At 45.3% G+C, this 26,192-nt stretch overlaps 1 protein-coding gene across 1 annotated transcript in view; it reads left to right on the forward strand.

The window, feature by feature from the left end:
* LOC112250276 (kinase suppressor of Ras 1-like) overlaps positions 1-16,596 on the forward strand; it is a 49,045-nt gene extending 32,449 nt beyond the window's left edge. The window contains 19 exon segments of the mRNA XM_024420290.2: positions 4,542-4,689; positions 4,949-5,444; positions 7,619-7,806; positions 8,913-8,982; positions 9,105-9,188; positions 9,357-9,418; positions 9,791-9,900; positions 10,028-10,190; positions 10,593-10,634; positions 11,039-11,087; positions 11,187-11,244; positions 11,332-11,604; positions 11,756-11,952; positions 12,060-12,156; positions 12,275-12,408; positions 12,525-12,656; positions 12,790-12,925; positions 13,581-13,714; positions 15,286-16,596. Of these exon segments, the coding sequence (XP_024276058.2) occupies positions 4,542-4,689; positions 4,949-5,444; positions 7,619-7,806; positions 8,913-8,982; positions 9,105-9,188; positions 9,357-9,418; positions 9,791-9,900; positions 10,028-10,190; positions 10,593-10,634; positions 11,039-11,087; positions 11,187-11,244; positions 11,332-11,604; positions 11,756-11,952; positions 12,060-12,156; positions 12,275-12,408; positions 12,525-12,656; positions 12,790-12,925; positions 13,581-13,714; positions 15,286-15,469 (2,757 nt within the window). The 3' untranslated portion in view covers positions 15,470-16,596.
* Positions 16,597-26,192: the final 9,596 nt, after the last annotated feature.

Consider the following 26,192-nt stretch of genomic DNA (forward strand, 5'->3'; position numbering starts at 1 on the left):
CACAGGTAACAAACAAACAGTGTACAAAAGGGGGGGAGGGGGGTCAATGTAAATTGTCCGGGGGCGATTTTATGATTTGTTCAGCAGTCTTATGGCTTAGGGGTAGAAGCTGTTGAGGAGCCTTTTGGTCCTAGACTTGGCGCTCCGGTACCGCTTGCCGTGCGGTAGCAGAAAAAACAGTCTATATCTTGGGTGACTGGAGTCTCTGACAATTTTATGGGGTTTCCTCTGACACCGCCTATTAAATAGGTCCTGGATGGCAGGAAGCTTGAACCCAGTGATGTATTGGGCTGTTCACACTACCCATAACAGGTGGTGATGCAAACGGTCAGGATGCTCTCGATGGTGCAGCTGTAGAACCTTTTGAGGATCTGGGGATCCATGCCAAGTCTTTTCAGTCTCCTGAGGGGGAAAAGGTTTTGTCGTGCCCTCTTCACAACTGTCTTGGTATGTTTGGACCATGATAGTTCGTTGGTGATATGGACACCAAGGAACTTGAAACTCTCGACCCCGCTCCACTACAGTCCCGTCAATGTTAATGGGGGCCTGTTCGGCCAGCCTTTTCCTGTAGTCCACGATCAGCTCCTTAGTCTTTCTCACATTGAGGGAGAGGTTGTTGTCCTGTCACCACACTGCCCATTCTCTGACCACCTCCCTATAGTCCGTCTCATCATTGTCTGTGATCAGGCCACTTTTGTGTCGTCAGCAAACTTAATGATGGTGTTGTGGTCGTGTTTGGCCACGCAGTTGTGGGTGAACAGGGAATATAGGAGGGGATTAAGTACACACCCCTGAGGGGCCCCAGTGTTAAGGATCAGCGTGGCAGACGTGTTGTTACCTACTCTTACTACCTGGGGGTGGCCCGTCAGGAAGTCCAGGATCCAGTTGCAGAGGGAGGTGTTTAGTCCCAGAGTCCTTAGGCTAGTGATGAGCTTTGTGGGCACTATGGTGTTGAACACTGAGCTGTAGTCAATGAACAGCATTCTCACATAGGTGTTCCTTTTGTCCAGGTGAGAAAGGGCAGTGTGGAGTGTGATTGTGTCATCTGTGGATCTGTTGGGGCGGTATGCGAATTGGAGTGGTCTAGGGTGTCCGGGAGGATGCTATTGATGTGAGCCATGACCAGCCTTTCAAAGCACTTCATGGCTACAGACGTGAGTGCCAAGCGGCTGTAATCATTTAGGCAGGTTACCTTCACTTCCTTGGGCACAGGGACTATGGTGGTCTGCTTAAAACATGAAGGTATTGCAGACTTGGTCAGGGAGAGGTTGAAAATGTCAGTGAAGACACTTGACAGTTGGTCCGCGCATGCTTTGAAAACACGTCCTGGTAATCCGTCTGGCCCAGTGGCTTTGTGAATGTTAACCTGTTTAAAGGTTTTGTTCACGGCTACCGAGAGCGTTATCACACAGTCATCCAGAACAGCTGGTGCTCTCGTGCATGCTTCAGTGTTGCTTGCCTCGAAAGCGAGCATAAAAGGCATTTAGCTCATCTGGTAGGCTCACGTCAGTTGGCAGCTCACATCTGGGTTTCCCTTTGTAGTCCGTAATAGTTTTCTAGCCCTGCCACATCCGACGAGCATCAGAGCCGGTGTAGATGGATTCAATCTTAACTTCTTGGATATAGGGGGCGCTCTTTTAATTTATGGATAAAAAAAACATTCCCGTTTTTAAACAAGATATTTTGTCACGAAAAGATGCTCGACTATGCATATAATTGACAGCTTTGGAAAGAAAACACTCTGACGTTTCCAAAACTGCAAATATATTGTCTGTGAGTGCCACAGAACTAATGCTACAGGTGAAACCAAGATGAAATTTCATACAGGAAGTGCCCCAGATTTTGAATGCGCTGTGTTCCAATGTCTCCTTATATGGCTGTGTATGGGTCACGAATGAGCTTAGACTTTCTGTCGTTTCCCCAAGGTGTCGACAGCATTGTGACGTATTTGTAGGCAAATCATTGGAAGATTGACCTTAAGAGACTACATCTACCAGGTGGCCGCTTGGTGTCCTCCGTTGCAATTATTGCGTCATCTCCAGCTGCGTGTATTTTTCGTTTGCTTCGAGGAGAAACACAGCTGCCACGAATGATTTATCATCGAATAGATATGTGAAAAACACCTTGAGGATTGATTCTAAACAACGTTTGCCATGTTTCTGTCGATATTATGGAGTTAATTTGGTAAAAAGTTTGGCGTTGTAGAGACTGCATTTTCTGATTTTTTTCTTAGCCAAACGTGATGAACAAAACAGAGCGATTTCTCCTACACGAATAATCTTTTTGGAAAAAATGAACATTTGCTAACTGAGAGTCTCCTCATTGAAAACATACGAAGTTCTTCAAAGGTAAATGATTTTATTTGAACGCTTTTCTTGTTTTTGTGAAAATGTTGCCTGCTGAATGCTAGGCTTAATGCTATGCTAGCTATCAATACTCTTACACAAATGCTTGTGTAGCTATGGTTGAAAAGCATATTTTGAAAATCTGAGATGACAGTGTTGTTAACAAAAGGCTAAGCTTGTGAGTGAATATATTTCTTTCATTTCATTTGCGATTTTCATGAATAGTTAACGTTGCGTTATGGTAATGAGCTTGAGGCTATAATTACGCTCCCGGATACGGGATTGCTCGACGCTAGAGGTTAATCCTGTATTGACGCTTTGCTTGTTTGATGGTTCGTTTGAGGGCATAGCGGGATTTCTTGTAAGCGTCCAGATTAGTCTCCCGCTCCTTGACAGCGGCAGCTCTAGCCTTTAGCTTGATGCGGATGTTGCATGTAATCCATGGCTTCTGGTTGGCAAATGTACGTACAGTCACTGTGGGGACGACGTCATCGATGCACTTATTGATGAAGCCGATGACTAAGGTGGTGTATTCCTCAATTTCATTGGATGAATCCCAGAACATATTTCAGTCTGTGCTAGCAAAACAGTCCTGTAGTGTAGCATCCATTTCATCTGACCACTTCCGTATTGAGCGAGTCACTGGTACTTCCTGCTTTAGTTTTTGCTTGTAAGCAGGAATCAGGAGGATGTAATTATGGTCTGATTTGCCAAATGGAGGTCAGGGGAGAGCTTTGTATGCATCTCTGTGTGTGGAGTAAAGGTGGTCTAGGATTTTATTTCCCTAGTTGCACATGTGCCATGCTGGTAGAAATGAGGTGATACGGATTTAAGTTTGCCTGCATTAAAGTCCCCGGCCACTAGGAGCGCCGCTTCTGGGTGAGCATTTCCTTCTTTGCTAATGGCCTTATAGAGTTGTTTGAGAGCGGTCTTAGTGTCAGCTTAGTTTTGTGGTGGTAAATAGACGGCTACGAATAATACAGATGAGAACTCTCTTGGAATATCTACGCGGTCTACATCTTATTATAAGCGGCAGGCTTATAGCCTAGTGCGGGGCTTAAGAAGCCTTGTGGTTAGAGCGTTAGACTAGTAACCGGAAGGTTGCAAGATCGAATCCCTGAACTGGCAAGGTACAAATCTGTTGTACTGCCCCTGCCCCTAGGCCATCATTGAAAATAAGAATTTGTTCTCAACTGACTTGCCTAGTTAAATAAAGGTAAAAAATAAATAAAAATAAGGTACTCTACCTCAGGCGAGCAATACCTCGAGACTTCTTTAATATTAGATATCGCGCGCCAGCTGTTATTGACAAAAAGACTAACACCCCCACCCCTCGTCTTACCAGAGGTAGCGTCTCGGTTCTGCCGGTGCATAGAAGATCCCGCTAGCCGTATCTTCGTTCAGCCACGTCTCGGTGAAACGTAAGATGTTACAGTTTTTAATGTCCCGTTGGTAGGATAATCTTAATCGTAGGTAATCCATTTTATTGTCCAATGATTGCACATTCGCGAGATGAATGGAGTTTACTCGCTCGCCTCCGGATTTTCAGAAGGATGCCTGATCTGCAGCCCGTTTTCCAGTGTCTTTTCTTAACGCAAAAGGCGTGGATCTGGGCCTGTTCCAGTGAAAGCAGGATATCCTTTTCGTCGGACACGTTAAAGGAAAAAGTTTCTTTCGGTCCGCGTTTTTCTGATGTCCAGAAGTTATTTTTGCTCATAAGAGACGGTAGCAGCAACATAATGTACACAATACGTTTTTTTAAAATAAGCTACGCAAAAAAATAGCGAAATAGCACAATTGTGCAGCTTGTTGTCTGACCTCTTCTCTGGGTGGGAGGCTCCAGGGGGATTTGGCCAGTCAGTCAGTACTTTCTGGTCTCTGCTCATTGCCTGGCCTGACTTGTTCTGCCCTGGCTTGTTCTGGCCTGGCCTGGCCTGGCCTGGCCTGGCCTGTCCTGCTATGTGGACATAACTGGAGTTAGACATATGGGTTGGCTGGCTTTGGTTTATGAGAAGGAACAATGATGACCTTTGTGTCTAGCATAGGTGAGTTGGACTCTAGCATACTCGTGTAAGATGTATACAGATTGTATGTTTCTCTGTCACATGTTGTACTGTATGGAGAGTTGTGACTGGATACTGTTTGGACGTACTAATAACCCCCCCCGACCTTGTCTCTTTCTTCTCCTCTCTCCAGGCAGTGCCCTTGAAACTGTCCCTGGATGCCTTGCTGCAGATGCCAGGTTCTCAGGTGCAGGAGACTGTGAGGAGACTGGGCTCCACTTCAGAGGAGTGTGCCAGGCTCACCGCTGCCCTCTCCTGCCTGAAGAGTGCCACTGAATCAGGTGGGTGTCTATCTGTACCCTGGAGAGTCTGCCTGATCTGCCATGTCAGTCTGGGGTCGCTGTGGGGTTTTACTGACTGTTGGACTCGGCTGTTTCTGCCAGGCTGTTTCTGGTCTATTAGCCCCATCAGAAGCAACAGGGTGCCACCCTGGGTAAGGTTATGTTGTAGGACAGAAGACACTCGGTTGAGGGTTGAGGGGTGGAAGACTGATTGGCGTGTGTTAATGGTCTGTAACCCTGTTCTGTGTCTCCCCTACAGATGGGGAGCTGAGAGAGGATGGGGGACTCTGGTTCTCTGAGCCCACCCGGCGAGACAGTGGCTCTCTGCTGCTGCCTGCCGACCAGCTGATGGGGGGGATGGGGGGTCCGATGCGCCCCCATAGCCCCTCTCCCCTAGCTCGGCCCCCCACCACCCCATCCACTCCCCCCACCCCCTGCACCGCCTGTGCCCAAACCCGGTTCGGCTCCGTGTCTGCAATGCCCGGTCCCGAGGCCCATGGGGCGTACATTTACGCTGACAGCCCCTTCACAGACCCCTTCCCCCTCTCCGCTGCCCATCAGGGGCGACTCTATGGCCACACCTCCACCCCGCCCATCACCCCGCCCTCCAAGAGGCGCCACAGGCTGAAGCCCCCATGCACTCCGCCGCCGCCCTCCCGCAAGGTGATGCACCTCCTGCCCAACATCACCCTGACCCGCAGCAAGAGTCACGAGTCCCAGCTGGGGAACCGCATCGAGGAGCCGCCCACCAACAAGTAGGTCACTTCCTGCCCCCCATGCTTTGTGAGAGTTCCAGTCCATTATGACCTAGAGTAAAGGGTTATGCTGTCTGACAGTGTTGTTGGAGGCACAGAATTTCAACTGATCCAGTCCATTTGACAGTAATCATAGTGGCCCACTCGACAAGAGATTTCTGAAAGATTATTTTGCTTGGCAACGCATGTGAGGTCATCATGACCAGTGTCTGGGCAGTTTTCCACAATGCTCAAAATCTTGGAACCGGTTTGTATATGGGACACACTTCTGTCCTTCCTTATTATGATGTTACAACTGAAGCACAGGGCTTTTCACACACACACACACACACACACACACACACACACACACACACACACACACACACCACATCCTGCCCCTTGCTGCCTTAATGTGTTCAGTATAAGGCCAGAGCTAATCCCCCACAGATTCCCTGAGATTAAGTCATTTCTAAGGCATGATTCTCAGAGGACAAGACACAGAAACACACACACACTTTTCCCACACAGACATAGATACGCATACAGTACTAACACATATCCATAATATCCTGTTAATTTGTAAATGTACAGTGGCTTGCGAAAGTATTCACCCCCATTTGGCATTTTTCCTATTTTGTTGCCTTACAACCTGGAATTAAAATAGATTTTTGGGTGGTTGTATCATTTGATATACACAACATGCCTACCACTTTGAAGATGAAAAATATTTTTTATTGTGAAAGAAACAACAAATAAGACAAAAGAAAAAAAACTTGAGCGTGCATAACTATTCCCCCCCCCTTTTGCAGCAATTACAGCTGCAAGTCTCTTGGGGTATGTCTCTTGGCACATCTAGCCACTTGGAGTTTTGCCCATTCTTCAAGGCAAAACTGCTGCAGCTCCTTCAAGTTGGATGGGTTCCGCTGGTGTACTGCAATCTTTAAGTTATAACACAGATTCTCAATTGGATTGAGGTCTGGGCTTTGACTAGGCCATTGCAAAACATTGAAATGCTTCCCCTTAAACCACTCGAGTTTTTGCTTTAGCAGTATGCTTAGGGTCATTGTCCTACTGGAAGGTGAACCTCCATCCCAGTCTCAAAGACTGAAACGGGTTTCCCTCAAGACTTTCTCTGTATTTAACGCCAACTGTCATTTCTTCAAATCTGACCCTTTTCCCAGTCCCTGCTGATGAAAAACATCCCCACAGCATGATGCTGCCACCACCATGCTTCACTGTGGGGATGGTGTTCTCGGGGTGATGAAAAGTGTTGGATTTGCGCCAGACATAGAGTTTTCCTTGATGGCCAAAAAGCTCCATTTTAGTGTCATCTAACCAGAATACCTTCTTCCATGTGTTTGGAGAGTCTCCCACATGCTTTTGGCGAACACCAAATGTGTTTGCTTCTTTTTTTCTTTAAGCAATGGCTTTTTTTCTGGCCACTACATATGCACGCACCACTTTTTCGTTATAAATAAAATAAATTCACTTCACCAATTTGGACTATTTTGTGTATGTCTGTTACATAAATTACAGGTTGTAATGCAACAAAATAGGAAAAATGCCAAAGGGGGTGAATATTTTTGCAGGGCACTGTAGCATTAGTGATGAAAAGCTCAGCCGTAATGAATGGAACCTGACTAGATGGATGTATTTAAACAGGACTGATAATATTGCTTAATGATACATACATAGACTATATACTTTATATAGAAGTAGACCGTATGACCACCGACCTATCATGTGAGGACACTGATGAGTGTGACCGGGGGCATAGCGAGGCACAGGCCTTTTCCACTGTGTATAGAGCCCAGAGAGAACAGGCAGGAAGGCAGTGGGGCTGCCTGCTGCTGGATCAGCACTCTGCATTCCTGACCCAGTGCCAGGCAGAGGACGTTCAGCCCTTTGGCCTGTGCTCTGCTGTGGTGGAGGTTGTGGCTGAGTCTGCCATGTGCCAAGACCTGCTGCTAATGTCGCCCTCCTTCCCCATCTGCCTCGCTCCTCTCCTCTCTGCCACTTGCATAACATGGCTGGTACAGGATAGCCATTAAATGATTGTCTTTGGTGATCTGTATGGTGGCCCATTTGGGATTGTCATTGAGTAATCCAGTGTTGACTGTGTTGAGATGAGGGTGTGAGGGCAGCAGTGGGCCACTGTACTGACGTCCCAGTGTGTTCTTTTTTCCCCTCAGGTGTGCAAAGCAGAATAAGTTGTTCCTCAACGTTCAGATCAATGGGAATGGCTGTGAGGACTCACCCTCCCGTTCCCCCCACCTGTCTGCCCGCACTCCCGGGGCTTCAACCCCTGCCCCCGCCACTGCCCCCTACACCCTACCTGGCACCCCTACCCTGATGGAGGAGCATTCATCCCACCTCAAGAGTGAGTTCACACACATGTCTACGTTCTCCATTTAGGCTATATGTAAGGAATCTTCCTTTGAGTAGATTGGTAAGTGCATGGTGAACTACTCTGATAGAATGGACCCTTTGTCTATGTGTGCTCTTTGTAAAGAAATATATTTATTTTCCAGTAACTGGCTGTAGGGCCACAGTAGCCGTCCCAGTTTGGCTCAGAGGCAGTGTGTTTCAGTCGGTAGATTGCTGGGGTTGTTCCATCTGAATGATGACATTACTTCTCCACTTCATTTCACAGCTTAGAGATAAGTCTAATACTCCCACAAATTTGTGTCTTTGAGAGTGACTGAGTGAGTGATTGTGTGTGTGTGTTGAGCGAGTGAGTGAGAGTGAGTGAGTGAGTGAGAGTGAGTGAGTGAGTGAGTGAGTGAGTGAGTGAGTGAGTGAGTGAGTGAGTGAGTGTTGAGCGAGTGAATGTGTGTGTGTTGAGCGAGTGTGTGTGTGTGTTGAGCGAGTGTGTTGGGTGTTGAGCGAGTGTGTTGGGTGTTGAGCGAGTGTGTTGGGTGTTGAGCGAGTGTGTTGGTGTTGAGCGAGTGTGTTGGTGTTGAGCGAGTGTGTTGGGTGTTGAGTGAGTGAGTGAGTGAGTGAGTGTGTGTATGTTGACCGTGTGAGTGTGTCTGTTGACCAAGTGAGTATGTGTGTTGACAGTGTGTGTGGTGAGTGAGTGTGTGTGTGTGCTTTTGTGTCAGTATCTTTCCATATTGATTTATGTGTAGGGGATTCACCTACCGAAACAACGTCAATAGGTCTCACTTACATTTGTTCTAACTTGTAAAATAAACAGTAAATGTTTTTCATTGGTTTTGGCACATACTGTAGCAAGTGGTAGGGTTGAAAAATTCTGGGAACTTCCAGGAGTCTTCCAACCAGGATTTCTGGAAATGTTGGAAAGTTTGGAAAAAGAACCAGAATTGAGCATTTCCCTGACCACCACTCATTTCATTTTGATACTAGCCTCTAAACTTCATAGAACATTTGCAGTTTTTGCGCTAATACTCAATGTTTAGACACGTCCTCCTCTGTCAGGTTTACGTTTCACTCCTAGTGTTTGACATCTCTGTCTCTCTCCAGATAACATGGGGTTGCGCCGCGGCTCCCCGCAGGCAGTGAGGAGAGACATAGGCCTGGCCGTCACCCACAGGTTGCTGACTACACTTTTAAGCCTCAGACTGCCATCATGAAAATATGAAATATACTTTCAATCTGCAGTAGATATAGCAAAACACTATTGATGGTTTAAGCAATTGATGATTCTGTGTGCAGGTTTTCCACCAAGTCGTGGCTGTCCCAGACGTGTCAGGTGTGTCAGAAGAACATGATGTTTGGGGTGAAGTGTAAACACTGCAGGTGAGTGAAGTGAGGAGACATGGAGAGGAGGATAGGGAGGGGGAGGCTCTCTGAGATGTTCTGGAGTTCGGTTGAGTGTCTGTACAATGCAGTAAAATACAACTTCATCCTCTTTTGGTGGTTCGTTTTTCTGTTGCTGTTCTCTGATTGGTTGTTTCCTGTCTGCAGGTTAAAGTGCCATAATAAGTGTACTAAAGAATCTCCCTCCTGCAGAATCTCCTTTCTGCCAAGTAAGCCTTCCACACCACACATTTTCGCAGGTTAGTATTTATTGGGATGACACCTTTACTGGAGGCAGCTCTGCAGACGGGTCAATAAATCTGATTTTAAACCTAACCTTAACTGCAATGATAACAATAATGCCCACCTCTAACCTTAAATTAAGCTCAAAAAAAGCTACATTTTGTTTTCATAAATCTTTACAATATAGACAATTTTGACTTTGCAGGTGACACATCTAACAGAAAATCACTTAGTTCTACCACCAGGACAAGACTCATCCCAATAAACGTCAACCTGCTAAATGTTCATCCATAGTTTATTAAAGGGCCTACATAGATTCAACAAGTATGAGGGTTATGACCCCAATTTCTTCTTTCCAGTCACCAAAATCCGGAGGACTGAGTCTGTGCCGTCTGACATCAACAACCCTGTGGACCGGCCTTTGGAAGCACCGCAGTTTGGCACACTACCAAAGGCCATCACCAAAAAGGTACAACCAATCACACCTGCTTAGATATTACATCACAGCTTTGATGATAATTATGTGCATGATGCTGTTAGGACAGACAAGTGTGTTATTGACTCTGATCAGTGTATATTTGTTCTCCTTCTCTCAGGATCACCCTCCTGTGCTGAACCAGTTGGACTCCAGCAGTAACCCGTCCTCCACCACCTCCTCCACACCCTCCTCCCCTGCCCCCTTCCAGAACCCTCCCAGTGCCACCCCGCCCCCCAACCCCTCACCCAAGGTCCACCGGGAAAACCGCTTCCACTTCCCAGGTAGGTCCCTGACTGTCACTCACACCCTTATATGAATACACACAATCACCACTCTCACACACAAACACACACGGCTATATAAACAGCCACAGAAGCATGTCCACTGCACACAGTTAAGCCAGCATTCTCCAACTATCAAGGTGCATGCTTGCATTGTGTTCTTCATTACACAGAATGACTCCCTGAGTCACATTTTCTGTTTAGTGAATGCTAGACTTGGAATGGAATGGCCGGGCAGCAGTGGTCGACCTCCCTCTCTCTCCCTCTCTTCATTAATACCACTAACACAGAGGAACTCCTGTGGGTGGGTGGGTGTGACTAGGGTTGTTTTAATGCCTACTCTAACCCAGAGTCCTTCTCTCCTCTCCATGCTTGTTGGTTCTTCCCTCTCTTTCCCCTAAGCTGCCTGCTACTTTCAGCATAGACAGCAGTTTATCTTCCCCGGTGAGTTTACGGTACAGTCCCAGACACTGTTGGGCGGCACTCACTCCTGCCCACATCCTCAGCCACAACCAACCCTGTCAGCTCTGTCTATCTCCTGCATGTACTCATGGGTTTAGTGGATTATATGACCAAGTTGTGCATTTGTGAATGCCTTGGAACAATGTGTTTTGCTGTGTGATATTTAGACTGCAGTATCTCATGTGGAGATGGGTCTCTGTACCACCTGCTGGGGAGTTTCAGAATTGCATGTCTTATCATATTGTAGTGGTTGTGGTTGTCAACACATTGCTAAGGCAAGGGGCCAATATAAGTGGGCAAAGAAACTACATGAGGGATGCAAGTTTGGCTATAAGAGCAAAGAGCAGTTTTATTGCATACTGAATATTTGTATTATTTTCTCCCAGATGTGTCCAGTTCCACTACTTTGCACTCTGAAGCCCTCCAAGACACAGTGTAAGGCTCGCCTGTCTATTTCATTTATCAATAGTGTTTTAATGGTGCAACACTCAGAACACTCTGACATTGTGACTGTGGTTTGACCCGTCCCAACAGTGAGACTGAACCAGCAGATGACATGCACGCTGAACTGGCTGAGGATGAGGACGGAGAGGTAGAAACTGTGTGTGTGTGTAAAGTAACTAACATATGTGCAGACACATGCCCAAAACCAAAAACATTGGCCATGAATGTCTTACAGGAGGAAGAGGAGGTTGAACCTGAGATAGACCCAGATCCAGTAGAGGAGGAGGAGGAGGATGATGATGATGAGGAAGATGACGATGACGATGGGAGTGGGATGAATGGTGGTTCGGACGGTGAGTGTGATGGTGATGAGTTGGATGACCTGCCCAGTTCACGGGGTGGTCGCTGGAAAGGCCCCATCTCCCGTAAGGCCAGCCAGACCAGCGTCTACCTGCAGGAGTGGGACATTCCCTTCGAACAGCTGGACCTGGGAGAGCTCATTGGGAAGGTGAGAGGGCAATAGAACACGCTGTTTTCACTGGAGAGAACATTTTCAATGATCAAGCTACATATGCATGAAACTATCAGTGTTTTCTATTCAAACCCATTGAATGTCTGTTTCTGAAAGTGTCATTAAATCACTCCCTCCTTCACTCCAGGGCCGTTGGGGAAAGGTGCATAAGGGGCGTTGGCATGGCGAGGTGGCTATCCGGCTGCTGGAGATAGATGGGAACAACCAGGACCACCTGAAGCTGTTTAAGAAGGAGGTGATGAACTACAGACAGACCCGTCACGAGAACGTGGTCCTCTTCATGGGGGCCTGCATGGCCCCGCCCCACCTCGCCATCATCACCAGGTAGGGGGAGGGGTTAACTTACATCCAAAATGAATATCTCTTTGGCATGTTCAGTCCACCATAGCTGTTGTTTAGTTCCATTTGTTCATTCAAAAGTTTTTCTCCAGTTTCTGTAAAGGGAGGACACTATACTCTGTGGTTCGGGACACCAAAAACACACTGGATATAAACAAGACGAGGCAAATCGCTCAAGAAATTGTAAAGGTGAACTTCTACTCTTGTTCGGTCCTTTCAGATTTGTACAGGTAGATGGGTAATGTTGACAAAAACAGTATGTGTAATATGTATTTACTGTTTGTCCTTATTACTTTAATCCACACAGGGAATGGGCTACCTGCATGCCAAAGGCATTGTCCACAAGGACTTGAAGTCAAAGAACGTCTTTCATGACACCAATAAAGTGATTATTACAGACTTCGGCCTGTTTGGGATCTCTGGAGTGGTTCAGGAGGGGAGGTATGGACTCTGCATATTGGTTCCTACAGCTATCATCTCAGCTGGTGGATGCTCGGTGGGTCTGTGTTCTCCTAACAGTGGTTTCTTATTGTGTGTGTGTGTGTTTTCTCTCACAGGCGAGACAACGAGCTGAAGCTTCCACATGGCTGGATCTGTTACCTGGCGCCAGAGATCGTACGCAGGATGAGCCCTGGAAACAACGAGGACCGCCTGCCCTTCTCCAACGCTGCAGACGTCTATGCCTTTGGGTACGCTCTCTAAGCAGATTCTGAAGTACCTTTTCTTTATCATTAATAGCAGAATAGTTTCTCCTTGAGACTGCTTCACTTTACAGTTAACTGGCTCTGGGGAATGACCATATTGCTGGTTGCCCCCTTTTAGCACCATTTGGTACGAGCTCCAAGCCAGGGACTGGCCTATCATCAACCAGCCTGTGGAGGCTACCATCTGGCAGGTGGGGAGCGGTGAGGGCATCAAGAAGGTCCTGGCAGAGATCAACCTGGGCAAGGAGGTCACGGTGAGTGGAGGGGGGAAGCACTTATGTGAGCGGAGCTGGAGGGGAGCGTGCCCAATTTGACTGGAGCCCGGTGCGAGATTCCCAATGGCTGGAACATAGGCCTTCTCGCACGCCCCAATTTCGTTCCAGTAGCGCTCACTTCACGAGCTCAGGGCACGCCCGGCCCAGCATGCATTTGTAGTCTACTTGTGTGCTGCTATAGCCCCTTGCTTTAGCTACTGTCATGGAGTTAACAAAATATTTTCATAAAGAAACCGATAGAACACACAGGTGCTAAATCAAGGTGACTTACAAAGAGCAAGAGAGGGAGTGTGGTGATGTAGTGTCCACAACTAAAGAATCATTGTGGAATCTGAAAAGACACGTATCCCGAAAGCATGAGCGGGATTTCCAAACGCTTATCTCCGCTCACATGCTCTGGTGCCAGATCACATTGTGGTGTAATCATGCAGAAATCTATGCCCATACTTTTTTGGAGGGGGAATTGCATCTTTCTTAATCCTAGCAGGGTAAGTGAGGGTATTTGCTCATGCTAATGCTATCTTTTTAAGGGATGACCTTGATAGAGTAGAGAAGAAATTAAAGCTGACTACAGGATACATCTCTACATTGTGTTGGCATGAAGTGATGACGTTAATCCTTCCTGTCTGTGCAGGAAATCCTGTCTGCCTGCTGGGCCTACGACCTGAGGGAGCGGCCCACCTTCACCCAACTGGCAGACATGCTGGAGAAGCTGCCCAAACTCAACCGGAGACTGTCCCACCCTGGACACTTCTGGAAGTCTGCAGAGTACGTATCCTAGAGGTGTAGGACATGCCTGCCCGCCCTGCTATGCACTCTGACCCCTAACTGGGTTCTGACTCATCTGGAATGGACTTGTGTATGAAACAAAGAGGTTCAGCTGAAGGCATGTAAAGGATGGCCCCCAGATTGCTGTGCAGTTTTAGGGCCACTGATGTCAAACTGATGGGGACTAGGCAGGGGATGACCGAGTTGACTCTTGGTCGTAGGTTACTGTCATGAGCCACATACCCTCTTGACGGTCCATTACAGATATGTTGACCACTGTAATATGAGTGACTGTGGTTTCTAATGGTGAAGCATTTAGAAATTAACCATTATATGTGACGCTAAGGGAATTTTCTGTTTTATCTTCTGTTTCCCAAACTTTCTCCTCCAGGATGTGACTGTGAGTGCACTTTTCTGTTTAAAAGCATTGTCCCTCCCTTTCCTGGACATTTTCCTGACCTGCTCTGTACCCATACACCTCCCCACACCTTTCTTCTCATATGTTAGGTGTACAGTACCTGGTCCAGATTTGTCTCTGCACCTTCACTCATCTCCTGCCATCTCTCTCCTGCTCGTGCTCTGTAACTTCCTCATTCGCTACATACTGCACGTCTGTCACTCAAAGGCTCATGGGTGGAGTCTTCTCTACACATGAACTACTTGTCCAGTAACAGCCCCTACCAGTTTAACAACTCTCTGCTAGTGGAGCTAGCTACTGGTCTTATGTTTGTTTTCAAACAAGCTGTCCTTTGCCAACACTATCAGTAATGATGCCCCAACAAATTGAGCCTGCATAGCATGCCAGTGCTTGAATGGGAAGAGAAGAGCTTACCAGTTTGCATGGTGTTTGCAATGGTCTGTTGGGACACTGCATGGGCTTGTAAATCCTGAAAGAGGTTTTTGTGATGAGAAGGCTCATTTGAGATTCCTGTGGTGCAGAAATCTGGGCCCTTGTTTCATGTTGAAGTATTTACCTGTCTCTTCTACTGCACCGGTCTTCTTCTCAAATCATTCTCTTAATTTTAACCTGTTATTATATTTTCACTAACAGCCTCTAACCTCCATGTTTCATTTGTTCTCTCTCTCTCTGTTTTCTCTCTTCCTAATATAGGTTGTAGCCGTCACTATGAAATATAAGCAATGCAAAACAAACAAAGCCTGGGTCTGCCTTGCATGCTCCTGAAATCCTTAACTTTTAGGATTGATCAAAGCATTGACTCTGCCTGATACAGACATGGCTTCCACTAACCCACAGCCTGATCTTCCATGTCTATTAAACTGTAGTGTCTGGTTGTGTGGGAGAGAAGGGTGCTGGACTGAGGAGGCCACGGGTAGTGCTTCGCTACCTCCCCTCAACTTTCCTTCCTTCGTCTCAAAACATATTGCCTTCATTTTTTTCTACTGTTGCTTTTTGGACTATCTGAGGCTTATGAATAACTGGCTTGTGGTGTCTGTTCTGAGACTGACCGGTGTGCTCTGGTATGAGCCCGGTAGCTGACGGCTGCTCTGCTGTGCTCTGGTATGAGCCCGGTAGCTGACGGCTGCTCTGCTGTGTTCTGCTCCATCTGCAGCCTGCCCTGCTCTGCCTCCTCTCTGTGCTGCTGTGATGTGGTTCTTCCTACTGGGGGCTCCCAGACGATGCAACCCAGACACTTGCTGGACCAAAACAATGTTTGTAACTCCTATCCTAAATGGACCACTGCATTCACTCCCTCCTCTTTTCTCATTGTGGTCTCGAAGCTTCGGGCTGCTTGAGTGATGTAATCCAACTGCCTCTTGACTCTTACCCTTCAGCTCTCTGCAGTTTTTTGATGACATGCACTGCGACACTGTCACCGTGCTGCCCTCTGTCTGCCTCCTGCACATGACCTGTACACATTATTTCAACAGGAGAAAAAATGATAAGATACAAACTTTTACTTTTAGTTGTTGGTTCCTATTTTGAGTAATAATTTTCAGTGTTTATGTTTTTGTTCCATGAAGTTTGAAAGGACAAAGGTCTCAGGAGTTGCGAGAGCATGATTGAATTGACTCATGTCTCTGTGTTGCTTGTCTGAGTAGAATCTGATGAAACCATACATTTGAAAACAGCTCATTGCATATATGAAGAATGAATCTGTTGAAACCACAGCTAAGAGGTGTCAGCATGCAATGTGATCTTCCTCTCATCTCACTACACACTGGGAATGGAATCATGTTGGTTATTTAGGACTGAAGGTATTTGATAATGAAGCGAGTGCCCTGATTATTAAAATGCATAAGAGGGAGCCACAGAGAAGCAGGGATGCCTTCTCTCAGCCTGGGAGCGCTGTAGAGAGGTATATCAAGTCAAGTAGTATAGTAGATTCATTTACAGCACCCAAAAAATAGACCAGGAACCTGGCACAAAAGTGTCGTATAATTTACTCCTTAAACATGATCACATGTGCTTGTGTGTATTCCGTTAGTGATGGTCAGCTTCAGTTGGTGTGCTTGTATTAGTGTGTTTGTGAGTGTAAGTGATTGTATTGTATTGGAACATATAGGGTTGATTTAGTGAAAGACTGCAGTAAATGTATTTATGATATCAATGGTATGTAAGATATACATGTAGATACATTATTTAATGTACAGCTAATTAACTTTTAATATTTGTACAAACATTTTATATGTACAATACATCGCATTTTGAAATAGGTACTGCTCCCCTATTACAGATGTATATATCTTTATATTTTTTCATGTACAAATACTGTAAAAATACTGTACATTTCTTTTTGAATGGGTCAATTCATGTTTTTTATGTCATGTAAAAATTCATATTTTTGTATTGCATGTGGTTACCATTCTGTGAACACAGTTTCTGTTTTCATCCTTGAAAAAATAAAATGAAGCTTATGTCATAATTTGTTTGAGCTGAATTCAATAAAGTATTTCAGTTATGTTATGGGCTTTTACAGTCAGTTATATTTAGTTACTGCCACTGGTCACTCTGCCCATGCCATATGTTCAAAGGATATGATGGGGAGTAAGGCCATAAAAAGAAATATCTAAATGTATTAACATATCTAGAGACTGGTGTAGTATGTTTTTTCCAAATTACTTTTTCATTTTGTTTTAGTTTGTAGCTATCCTTTGTGGGATCGCTAGATGAGGAGACCCAGGGCTGTCCAAAAAAGGTTAGCTGTCAAATGTATGGAACGCCATTTGCGATTTGACCACGTTCTTTAAGAACCAATCTTTTTAATGCTACGCGTGTAAAGTAAGCAGGTGCAGGCGCTAAATTAACGTGTTCAACTAAGTTAACGCCTACCCGCGTCAAATAAACACGTGCAAATGTGCTTGCAGGCGGTCTAACGTGCTGAATAAACGACTGTAAGCTGTCCTGCACACGTCAAATCAACGCCTACAGCTGCTAAATATACACCTGCACACGGTGGCGGATTTAGGTATAGGTAACATGGCACGCACCAAAAAAATGGAATGATGACATTTGCGCGATCGGTTTTCTATCGCCCATTTGAACGTCACGTCACCGTGTGGGACTGTTGGTCAATTAACCTTGTCGGAGTGGGCGCCCTGATTCTAGTTTGTGAGCTAGGCAAGAAGGTCTCCCACTCAGAAGTACTAGATGGGGTGGGGGGTAGGTTGACCTCAGGTCTCCCCACTGGAACCCCGATGTAGAGGGAGCGGGGGAATCTATCAAATAGCGCACCTCTAACTTTGTACAGTACTAATGCAATTAGTAAAATCAGTCACACTATGAAATGCTACCAAATAAACCACAATTCATTCATAATACGGTGAATATATAGTTTTCACAGCCATATTGTTGCATTTTTTTCTGGTTTGTGTGAAATCGTTAAGAATAATATAAAACCAGTCTGCTGGTCTTGACTCTTGGTTGACAGTATTGGGGGATGGGTAATGTATTGATGCTCAAGTGCCAAATCAACACAAATGAATAAGAAAAGGTCTAAGCCATCAGGTGCCCAGTTTAGGAAAAAGAGTAAAGAAGAAGAGCAATGTGCATAAGATAAAAGGAATGCAGCTATGTCATCTCTTTATGAGTCAAATTGTTTATTTCACCTTTATTTCACCAGGTAGGCTAGTTGAGAACAAGTTCTCATTTGCATCTGTGACCTGGCCAAGATAAAGCAAAGCAGTTCAACATATACGACAACACAGAGTTACACATGGAATAAACAAACATACAATCAATAATATATTAGAAAAAAGTATATATACAGTGTGTGCAAGTGAGGTAAGATAAGGGAGGTAAGGCAATAAAATAGGCCATAGTGGTGAGGTAGTTACGATATAGCAATAATATTAATATTATGCATGTAATGAAATAGGGTAGTATAACACTTATGTGTTTTAGCCTACGTTGCTTGCTATGTTATTACACATGGGGCGACAATATTTAGTTTTCTGTCCAACTAGCTTACTTAACATTGGCTATATGTTCGCCCAGGGAGCCAGACAAGCTAGAACCGCCACTGCCTACACGCTAACTTACCGTGTTCTTTAATATGCTGATTTTACCAGCCAATTTCCTAGCTCCTCCTTTCAACCACATTTCAGAGTTTAAAGGAACTTTATTTTCCACTGCAAGCAGAGTATGGACCTTCCCAATGTAACGGTTTTGTTTTTGAAAATGGTTATAACAGGGTTCAATTCTCGGGCCGACTCTTTTCTCTGTAAATATCAATGATGTTGCTCTTGCTGCGGGTGATTGCCTGATCCACCTCGACGCAGACGTCACCATTCTGTATACTTCTGGCCCTTCCTTGGACACTGTGCTATCTAACTTCCAAACGAGCTTCAATGGCATACAACACTCCTTCCGTGGCCTCCAACTGCTCTTAAACGCTAGTAAAACCAAATGCATGCTTTTCAACCGTTCGCTGCCTGCACCCGCACACCCGACTAGCATCACCACCCTGGATGGTTCCGACCTAGAATATGTGGACATCTATAAGTACCTGGGTGTCTGGCTAGACTGTAAACTCTCCTTCCAGACTCATATCAAACATCTCCAATCTAAAATCAAATCTAGAGTGGACTTTCTATTCCGCAACAAAGCCTCCTTCACTCACGCCGCCAAACTATCCTACCGATCCTCGACTTCGGCGATGTCATCTACAAAATAGCTTCCAATACTCTACTCAGCAAACTGGATGCAGTTTATCACAGTGCCATCCGTTTTGTTACTAAAGCACCTTATACCACCCACCACTGCGACCTGTATGCTCTAGTCGGCTGGTCCTCGCTACATATTCGTCGCCAGACCCACTGGCTCCAGGTCATCTACAAGTCCTTGCTAGGTAAAGCTCCGCCTTATCTCAGTTCACTGGTCACACTGGCAACACCCACCCGTAGCACACGCTCCAGCAGGTGTATCTCACTGACCATCCCTAAAGCCAACACCTCATTTGGCCGCCTTTCCTTCCAGTTCTCTGCTGCCTGTGACTGGAACGAATTGCAAAAATCGCTGAAGTTGGAGACTTTTATCTCCCTCGCCAACTTTAAACATCTGCTATCTGAGCAGCTAACCGATCGCTGCAGCTGTACATAGTCCATCGGTAAATAGCCCACCCAATTTACCTACCTCATCCCCATACTGTTTTTATTTATTTACTTTTCTGCTCTTTTGCACACCAGTATCTCTACCTGCACATGACCATTTGATCATTTATCACTCCAGTGTTAATCTGCCAAATTGTAATTATTCGCCTACCTCCTCATGCCTTTTGCACACAATGTATATAGACTCTTTTTTCTACTGTGTTATTGACTTGTTTATTGTTTACTCCATGTGTAACTTTGTGTTGTCTGTTCACACTGCTATGCTTTATCTTGGCCAAATCGCAGTTGTAAATGAGAACTTGTTCTCAACTAGCCTACCTGGTGAAATAAAATAAAAAATAACTGAATCATAATGTTAATCAGCTAGTTTACAGGGGAAGGATCTGTTTCTCATCACTGGCTATCCATTAGTTTCCCGTGTCCCATGATGCCTTACGCGAATTATGGATGTTATTTCCGGTTTAACATAAACAAACGGTTTCTTCATTCATTCATGAAGAGCTTGCCAAACTAATAATGATGTGGGAACACAACCTGATGGAGAACAAAAAGGGTAATATTAGCCTCCGTAATTGATGGTTGGGAAGATGACGTGAAGAAGTGGCCTCGTATCACGTACGGTAGCGTACTTACATACTTTGTTGAATCCGCAGCTTGCGATGGTAAGGCGATGAGCAACTTAAAAAGTTTAGAGGTGTAACGGCTAGCTAGTTAGCGATGGTGCGCGCTAAATAGCGTTTCAATCGGTGAGTCACTTGCTCTGAGACCTTGAAGTAGTGGTTCCCATTGCTCTGCAAGGGCCGCGGCTTTTGTGGAGCGATGGGTAACGATGCTTCGTGGGTGACTGTTGTTGATGTGTGCAGAGGGTTCCCTGGTTCGCGCCTGGGTATGGGTGAGGGGACGGTCTAAAGTTATACTGTTACAGAGGCGTACCAATACCTACACAGTCACAAAGTCAGTCGGGTGTTATTGAAGGATGTTGGAGACAACCTTGTCTACCTAAAAAGCAGACATAGAGCCGAGTCAGAGCCTGCATTCATCTCATCACAAGGCGTGGGTACTAGCATCAACGACAGGTGTCATACAGGCAGCGGGTTGCTCACGTATTGCAGGGACGCTCTTGTAGTCAATGCTGCAGGAATTCTGTGGAAGGTCAGTAAAGTAATGACCAAAAATGACATGAATGTGCAGGACAACAGAGACTCCAGGAGAGGTTTGAGAAACCCTGGGTTAGATAATAACTAAAAATATTTTCTTCAATGCTGGTTGAGAGTGCAATCGGGCAAGGCGAAACAGGAATGGTATGCACTAATGTTCAAAGGAAGTGGAACTCAGGTGTGAGGAAGAATGTAGGGCTGAGGAAGGTGAAACACATTCATTTTAAACACCACAGACCACACCACACATATCCAGGCCCATCAAATCAAATCAAATTTTATTTGTCACATACACATGGTTAGCAGATGTTAATGTGAGTGTAGCGAAATGCTTGTGCTTCTAGTTCCGACAATGCAGTAATAACGAACAAGTAATCTAACTAACAATTCCAAAAAACTACTGTCTTATACACAGTGTAAGGGGATAAAGAATATGTACATAAGGATATATGAATGAGTGATGGTACAGAGCAGCATAGGCAAGATACAGTAGATGATATCAAGTACAGTATATACATATGAGATGAGTATGTAAACCAAGTGGCATAGTTAAAGTGGCTAGTGATACATGTATTACATAAGGATGCAGTCGATGATATAGAGTACAGTATCTACGTATGCATATGAGATGAATAATGTAGGGTAAGTAACATTATATAAGGTAGCATTGTTTAAAGTGGCTAGTGATATATTTACATCATTTCCCATCAATTCCCATTATTAAAGTGGCTGGAGTAGAGTCAGTGTCATTGACAGTCATTGACAGTGTGTTGGCAGTAGCCACTCAATGTTAGTGGTGGCTGTTTAACAGTCTGATGGCCTTGAGATAGAAGCTGTTTTTCAGTCTCTCGGTCCCAGCTTTGATGCACCTGTACTGACCTCGCCTTCTGGATGACAGCGGGGTGAACAGGCAGTGGCTCGGGTGGTTGATGTCCTTGATGATCTTTATGGCCTTCCTGTAGCATCGGGTGGTGTAGGTGTCCTGGAGGGCAGGTAGTTTGCCCCGGTGATGCGTTGTGCAGACCTCACTACCCTCTGGAGAGCCTTACGGTTGAGGGCGGTGCAGTTGCCATACCAGGCGGTGATACAGCCCGCCAGGATGCTCTCGATTGTGCATCTGTAGAAGTTTGTGAGTGCTTTTGGTGACAAGCCGAATTTCTTCAGCCTCCTGAGGTTGAAGAGGCGCTGCTGCGCCTTCCTCACGATGCTCTCTGTGTGAGTGGACCAATTCAGTTTGTCTGTGATGTGTATGCCGAGGAACTTAAAACTTGCTACCCTCTCCACTACTGTTCCATCGATGTGGATGGGGGTGTTCCCTCTGCTGTTTCCTGAAGTCCACAATCATCTCCTTAGTTTTGTTGACGTTGAGTGTGAGGTTATTTTCCTGACACCACACTCCGAGGGCCCTCACCTCCTCCCTGTAGGCCGTCTCGTCGTTGTTGGTAATCAAGCCTACCACTGTTGTGTCGTCCGCAAACTTGATGATTGAGTTGGAGGCGTGCGTGGCCACGCAGTCGTGGGTGAACAGGGAGTACAGGAGAGGGCTCAGAACGCACCCTTGTGGGGCCCCAGTGTTGAGGATCAGCGGGGAGGAGATGTTGTTGCCTACCCTCACCACCTGGGGGCGGCCCGTCAGGAAGTCCAGTACCCAGTTGCACAGGGCGGGGTCGAGACCCAGGGTCTCAAGCTTGATGACGATCAACATCGCCACAGGACGGTTCCACAACCTCCCCCTGACTTTTCAGGAACCATGCAGAGTTCACAAGCCACATCAACTCCTCAGTAATGGCCACACTATTTTGGCTCCAGACAAATGGTCTTCTTTAGCTAAGTTACAGAGCAGATGTAGACAGCAGCAGCAAGTCAGGCCCAAGCCTACATGATTCAGCCTACACAAACACACTGAACACAGCACAACACTAACCTGTAGGAAGTGCACAATGTTTTATTAGGCCTACATCAAATGATCCCCCGTACAAGCAGTTACATTGATGGAAGAAACCAAGATCCAAAGTGCTTCACAGCTATGGCATGATGCTAGGAAGCTGCGTCTAACAGCCAGCACAGCGAAACGAGTCCCCAAACGAAACACCACAGATCCCAAAAAATGTGTAAATGAGCATTTGTACCAAACCTTCACTGGCAATACAGCAACAAAGCATGGCAAAGAAAATTAGGTCAATGTCATCACACTCCTGGAGGCATGTTGTGGAGAACAGTGGCCTGGTGGTGCACCCTGACCATCCTTGGTTGGGAGCCAGCCCAGATGGGATCCTTGATGCAACACAGCTCCTTGAGATCAAGTGCTCCTTCAAGAGTTCCACGTCTCTGACAGAATTTCTGAGTCGGCCAAATGGTGACATCAAAAGCTTGGATAATGGACAGTACCTAATTCACCCCAATGGAACAGATGGATACTACCTTCAGGTGGGTAAAAATGGACAGTCCCTAATTCGTCCCAATGGAGAAAATGGATACTTGCTCTGAGACCTTGAAGTAGTGGTTCCCCTTGTTCTGCAAGGGCCACGGCTTTTGTGGAGCGATGGGTAACGATGCTTCGTGGGTGACTGTTGTTTAGTTTTTCAGCACCTACTGTGCTCCTGCGGACATATTCCATAGCTGCTTTCACTTTGTCCACAGTGGGTCATCACCTTCAGAGCATCTCTTACAATCAGGTTGATTGTGTGGGCAAGACAAGGATGATGGGTCCATTTAAAAAAAGTAATGTCTTTGGTTATTTTAGCTGCATTGTCGCTAACACAACAGGCCACTTTTCCATCTACTTGCCATTCTCTGGCCACTCTCAACAGTTCCTCTGCCAAGTTCTCTGAGGTGTGTCTGTCGCTGAACTCAAAGTAGTACAGAAGACAGCTAGACATAAAAAAAAATCTTCAATGAAGTGACATGTAAGATGTGGTTACCCTTGATGTCCAGCAGTCAGTGGTAAGGCAAACTGCAGTAGCTTTTTGGATTCTTTCCCACACTGAAGCCTGTTTGCTCTCATACAGTTGTGGAATAAGTGATTTGGAAAGGGTTTTCCTGCTTGGAATTGTGTACATTGGAATTAGACTATTGCTATAATTTCTAAAACCTCTTTCTCCACAATCGAAAATGGCTGGAAATCGGTGGCAATTATTTTAGCAAATGCAATATCAATTTGGCCTTATTTTGCTACAGACATAGACTTTAGCAAAAAACTGGTCCATAGAAGACTGCGTTGCTGTGGGTTGCGGAGTATGCCTACTTGACTGAGTGGATACATCTCCACGTGTGGAGGTGCTGGCTCCACCACTATCACTAGCAAGCCCGCTAATTTCTCGAAGCTCCGCTACAGCTAGCTTCACAGTTGGGTGCACAGTTCGCATATGCCGGTGTAGGTTGTGCGTAGAACCGGCTTTATATGAGATTTTGTTTTGGCAAATTCTACACTGTGCTCTAACATTGTCTACATTATTAAATTGCATCCAAATGCCACTGTGCTTCCGACTCCTTTTCCAGCTATTGTTTTCACAGCTGTCCTTCCTCTCTCCTCGGCTTCTATGTGTGTGTGACTGTGAGTGAGTTGGCTCGGCCCTCCCTCACGCATCTTTGGATCATTGGTTGACACTGTGTGTCTGATTGGACAGGAACAACACGTGAGGCTGTTAGTCTGAGCAGACAGAACGAATGTGTGAGCGCTTGAGCATTTAGCCCAATATTATATTATTTTTTAGTTCCTTGAATTAGTTCATTATATTCATTGACATCTTTTGATTATTCATATCTTAATTTGTGTATATTTTTCTAAATAGATTCGGGTTCTTCTGATATGTGAGCCGGCTCTTAGAGCCAACTCATTCGCGAACGACCCACCACTATTTAGACATTGTGTCTATTTGCTAGAAATAAGCTCTCCTCTCAGGTTTACAAGAGCTGCACAAATGTATGTTGTCAATTTTAGGGACCAAACTAATAGGCAGAGTTTGAGAGAATCTTGTACACCTTAAAACGCGTTATTTCTCATTCCACATGAATACGGACATTAGCAATGCGTTGTGTGCGAGTGACCTGCTCATTTGTCAACTGGCATTGCTTGCATGTAAATGCTGATAAGACCAAGCGTACACTCCGTTCCTCTAGCAAGTCCCTAATTGTGAAGCCACGGTCCCCCATCACCTCATCTCCAGCATGCAAAATGGTCGAGAAACCCATAAAACTCTGTGTTATGAACCTATCGCTACATTTCCCACCATAAGCCTCTGTAATGAACATAACCATTCCTGTTGGAGCAGTAGCACTAGATATTTTACAGTATTACTGGCCTATTAGTGACTGTAAGATTCAGTTTTTGAGTCCAGATGTTTAGCCTTCTGCAAAACACTTAATGTGCAGTCAGTAACACAAGTTGTTTTTGAAAAATTATCCTGAAAAACCTGTGGCATTGTAGCCTTTATCATCTCACGAGGCAGCCATGGAATGAGATCCTTGGTGTGCTCAGTTATGCTCAGCAATGACATCTATCCAGATTTAATGTTTTTACTGACCTGACCGGGTGACCCTTTGAAGCGTCTTGCTAAATCAGCGATAACAAAGTTTCAAGTATCAACAGAATTTGGTCTACAACCGGCATTGTTGATGATGTGGGGGAAAACCTTGTAAGCAAGACACAAGAGTTGAATTCTAGTAGTGAAATCACTGTGTACAGCAGACAGTCTGCATCATCTTTCAATGTAAGCGCCAAGCACACATGGGTTAGACAACGGATACTCCAAAAACATCCTGCTCAAAATCCTGGTAGTTGTCGATTTTTGGACTATGTTGTCTCTATTTTGCTTTATCATTGACTAAAGGAAGACAAGCTACCTAAATGTGACTTATCGGATAGTACTGAAGCAGGACATGTTTTTGAGTTACGTTTTTAGCCCAAAGCCTTGTATTTAAGCAAAAAAACTGAAAAGCTCACATAAAGCAAATTTGGCTAGTGACAACCTTGTAAAACCTTTGCTAACATCTACAACATGTCAGCTTTAGAACAGAGTAGACTTTAATGTGCAAGTTCACTTCGTTTTTGGAATATCTACATTCCATCGAAGCTTATTAGGGTAAAATAACAACTTCAGGCATATACCCAGTACTAAAAGTACTGCTTAGAAGGAATAGGATTCCCATTCTTTCCGCTTTATTATCACACAATTGTCTTGCAGAAGGGAACCATGAAGAGGAGCTTGGAGTGGGCAAGGGAGAGGCTGATAAAGCAGCAAAGACCTGATTCATCAAGTATCACAGTTAATTCCGGTGATTCTCACCTGGTTGGCATGCACAACACCGCAAGGTATACAACATTAAGTCCAATCAAATATCCAATGTTATTAAAACATGTATCCCAATCTACGGTCAAGCAACGTTTAATGTCAGTTGTGTTAATGTTATGAACTACGAACAATCTATGGTTCTTGGAGTCAATTAATCAATTGAAAGCGACTAGAATTAGAATTGATTTTAAAATCACTGTGCCAGTAATGATTACAAAAAAAGTTATCTGCTCTTATGGTTGTTTACATTTTTTCAAACACTTCAATCCGACACTCTTAATGTTTGACGTCAGGCAAAACTTCTTCAGCCACCTTAGGATGGAGTGCCGCTGGTTGTTATGACTGCCGTGTCTGTGTGGGTGTGTACCAAGAAAGGACGTTAGAAGTTTGGTCCCCATGATATCAAAGCTTCTTACCATCTCCACTACAGCCCAGTCGATATCAATTTAAAAAACTGGA

Source organism: Oncorhynchus tshawytscha, linkage group LG30 (genome assembly GCF_018296145.1).
Source record: "Oncorhynchus tshawytscha isolate Ot180627B linkage group LG30, Otsh_v2.0, whole genome shotgun sequence".
NCBI classification, from domain to species: Eukaryota; Metazoa; Chordata; class Actinopteri; order Salmoniformes; family Salmonidae; genus Oncorhynchus; species Oncorhynchus tshawytscha.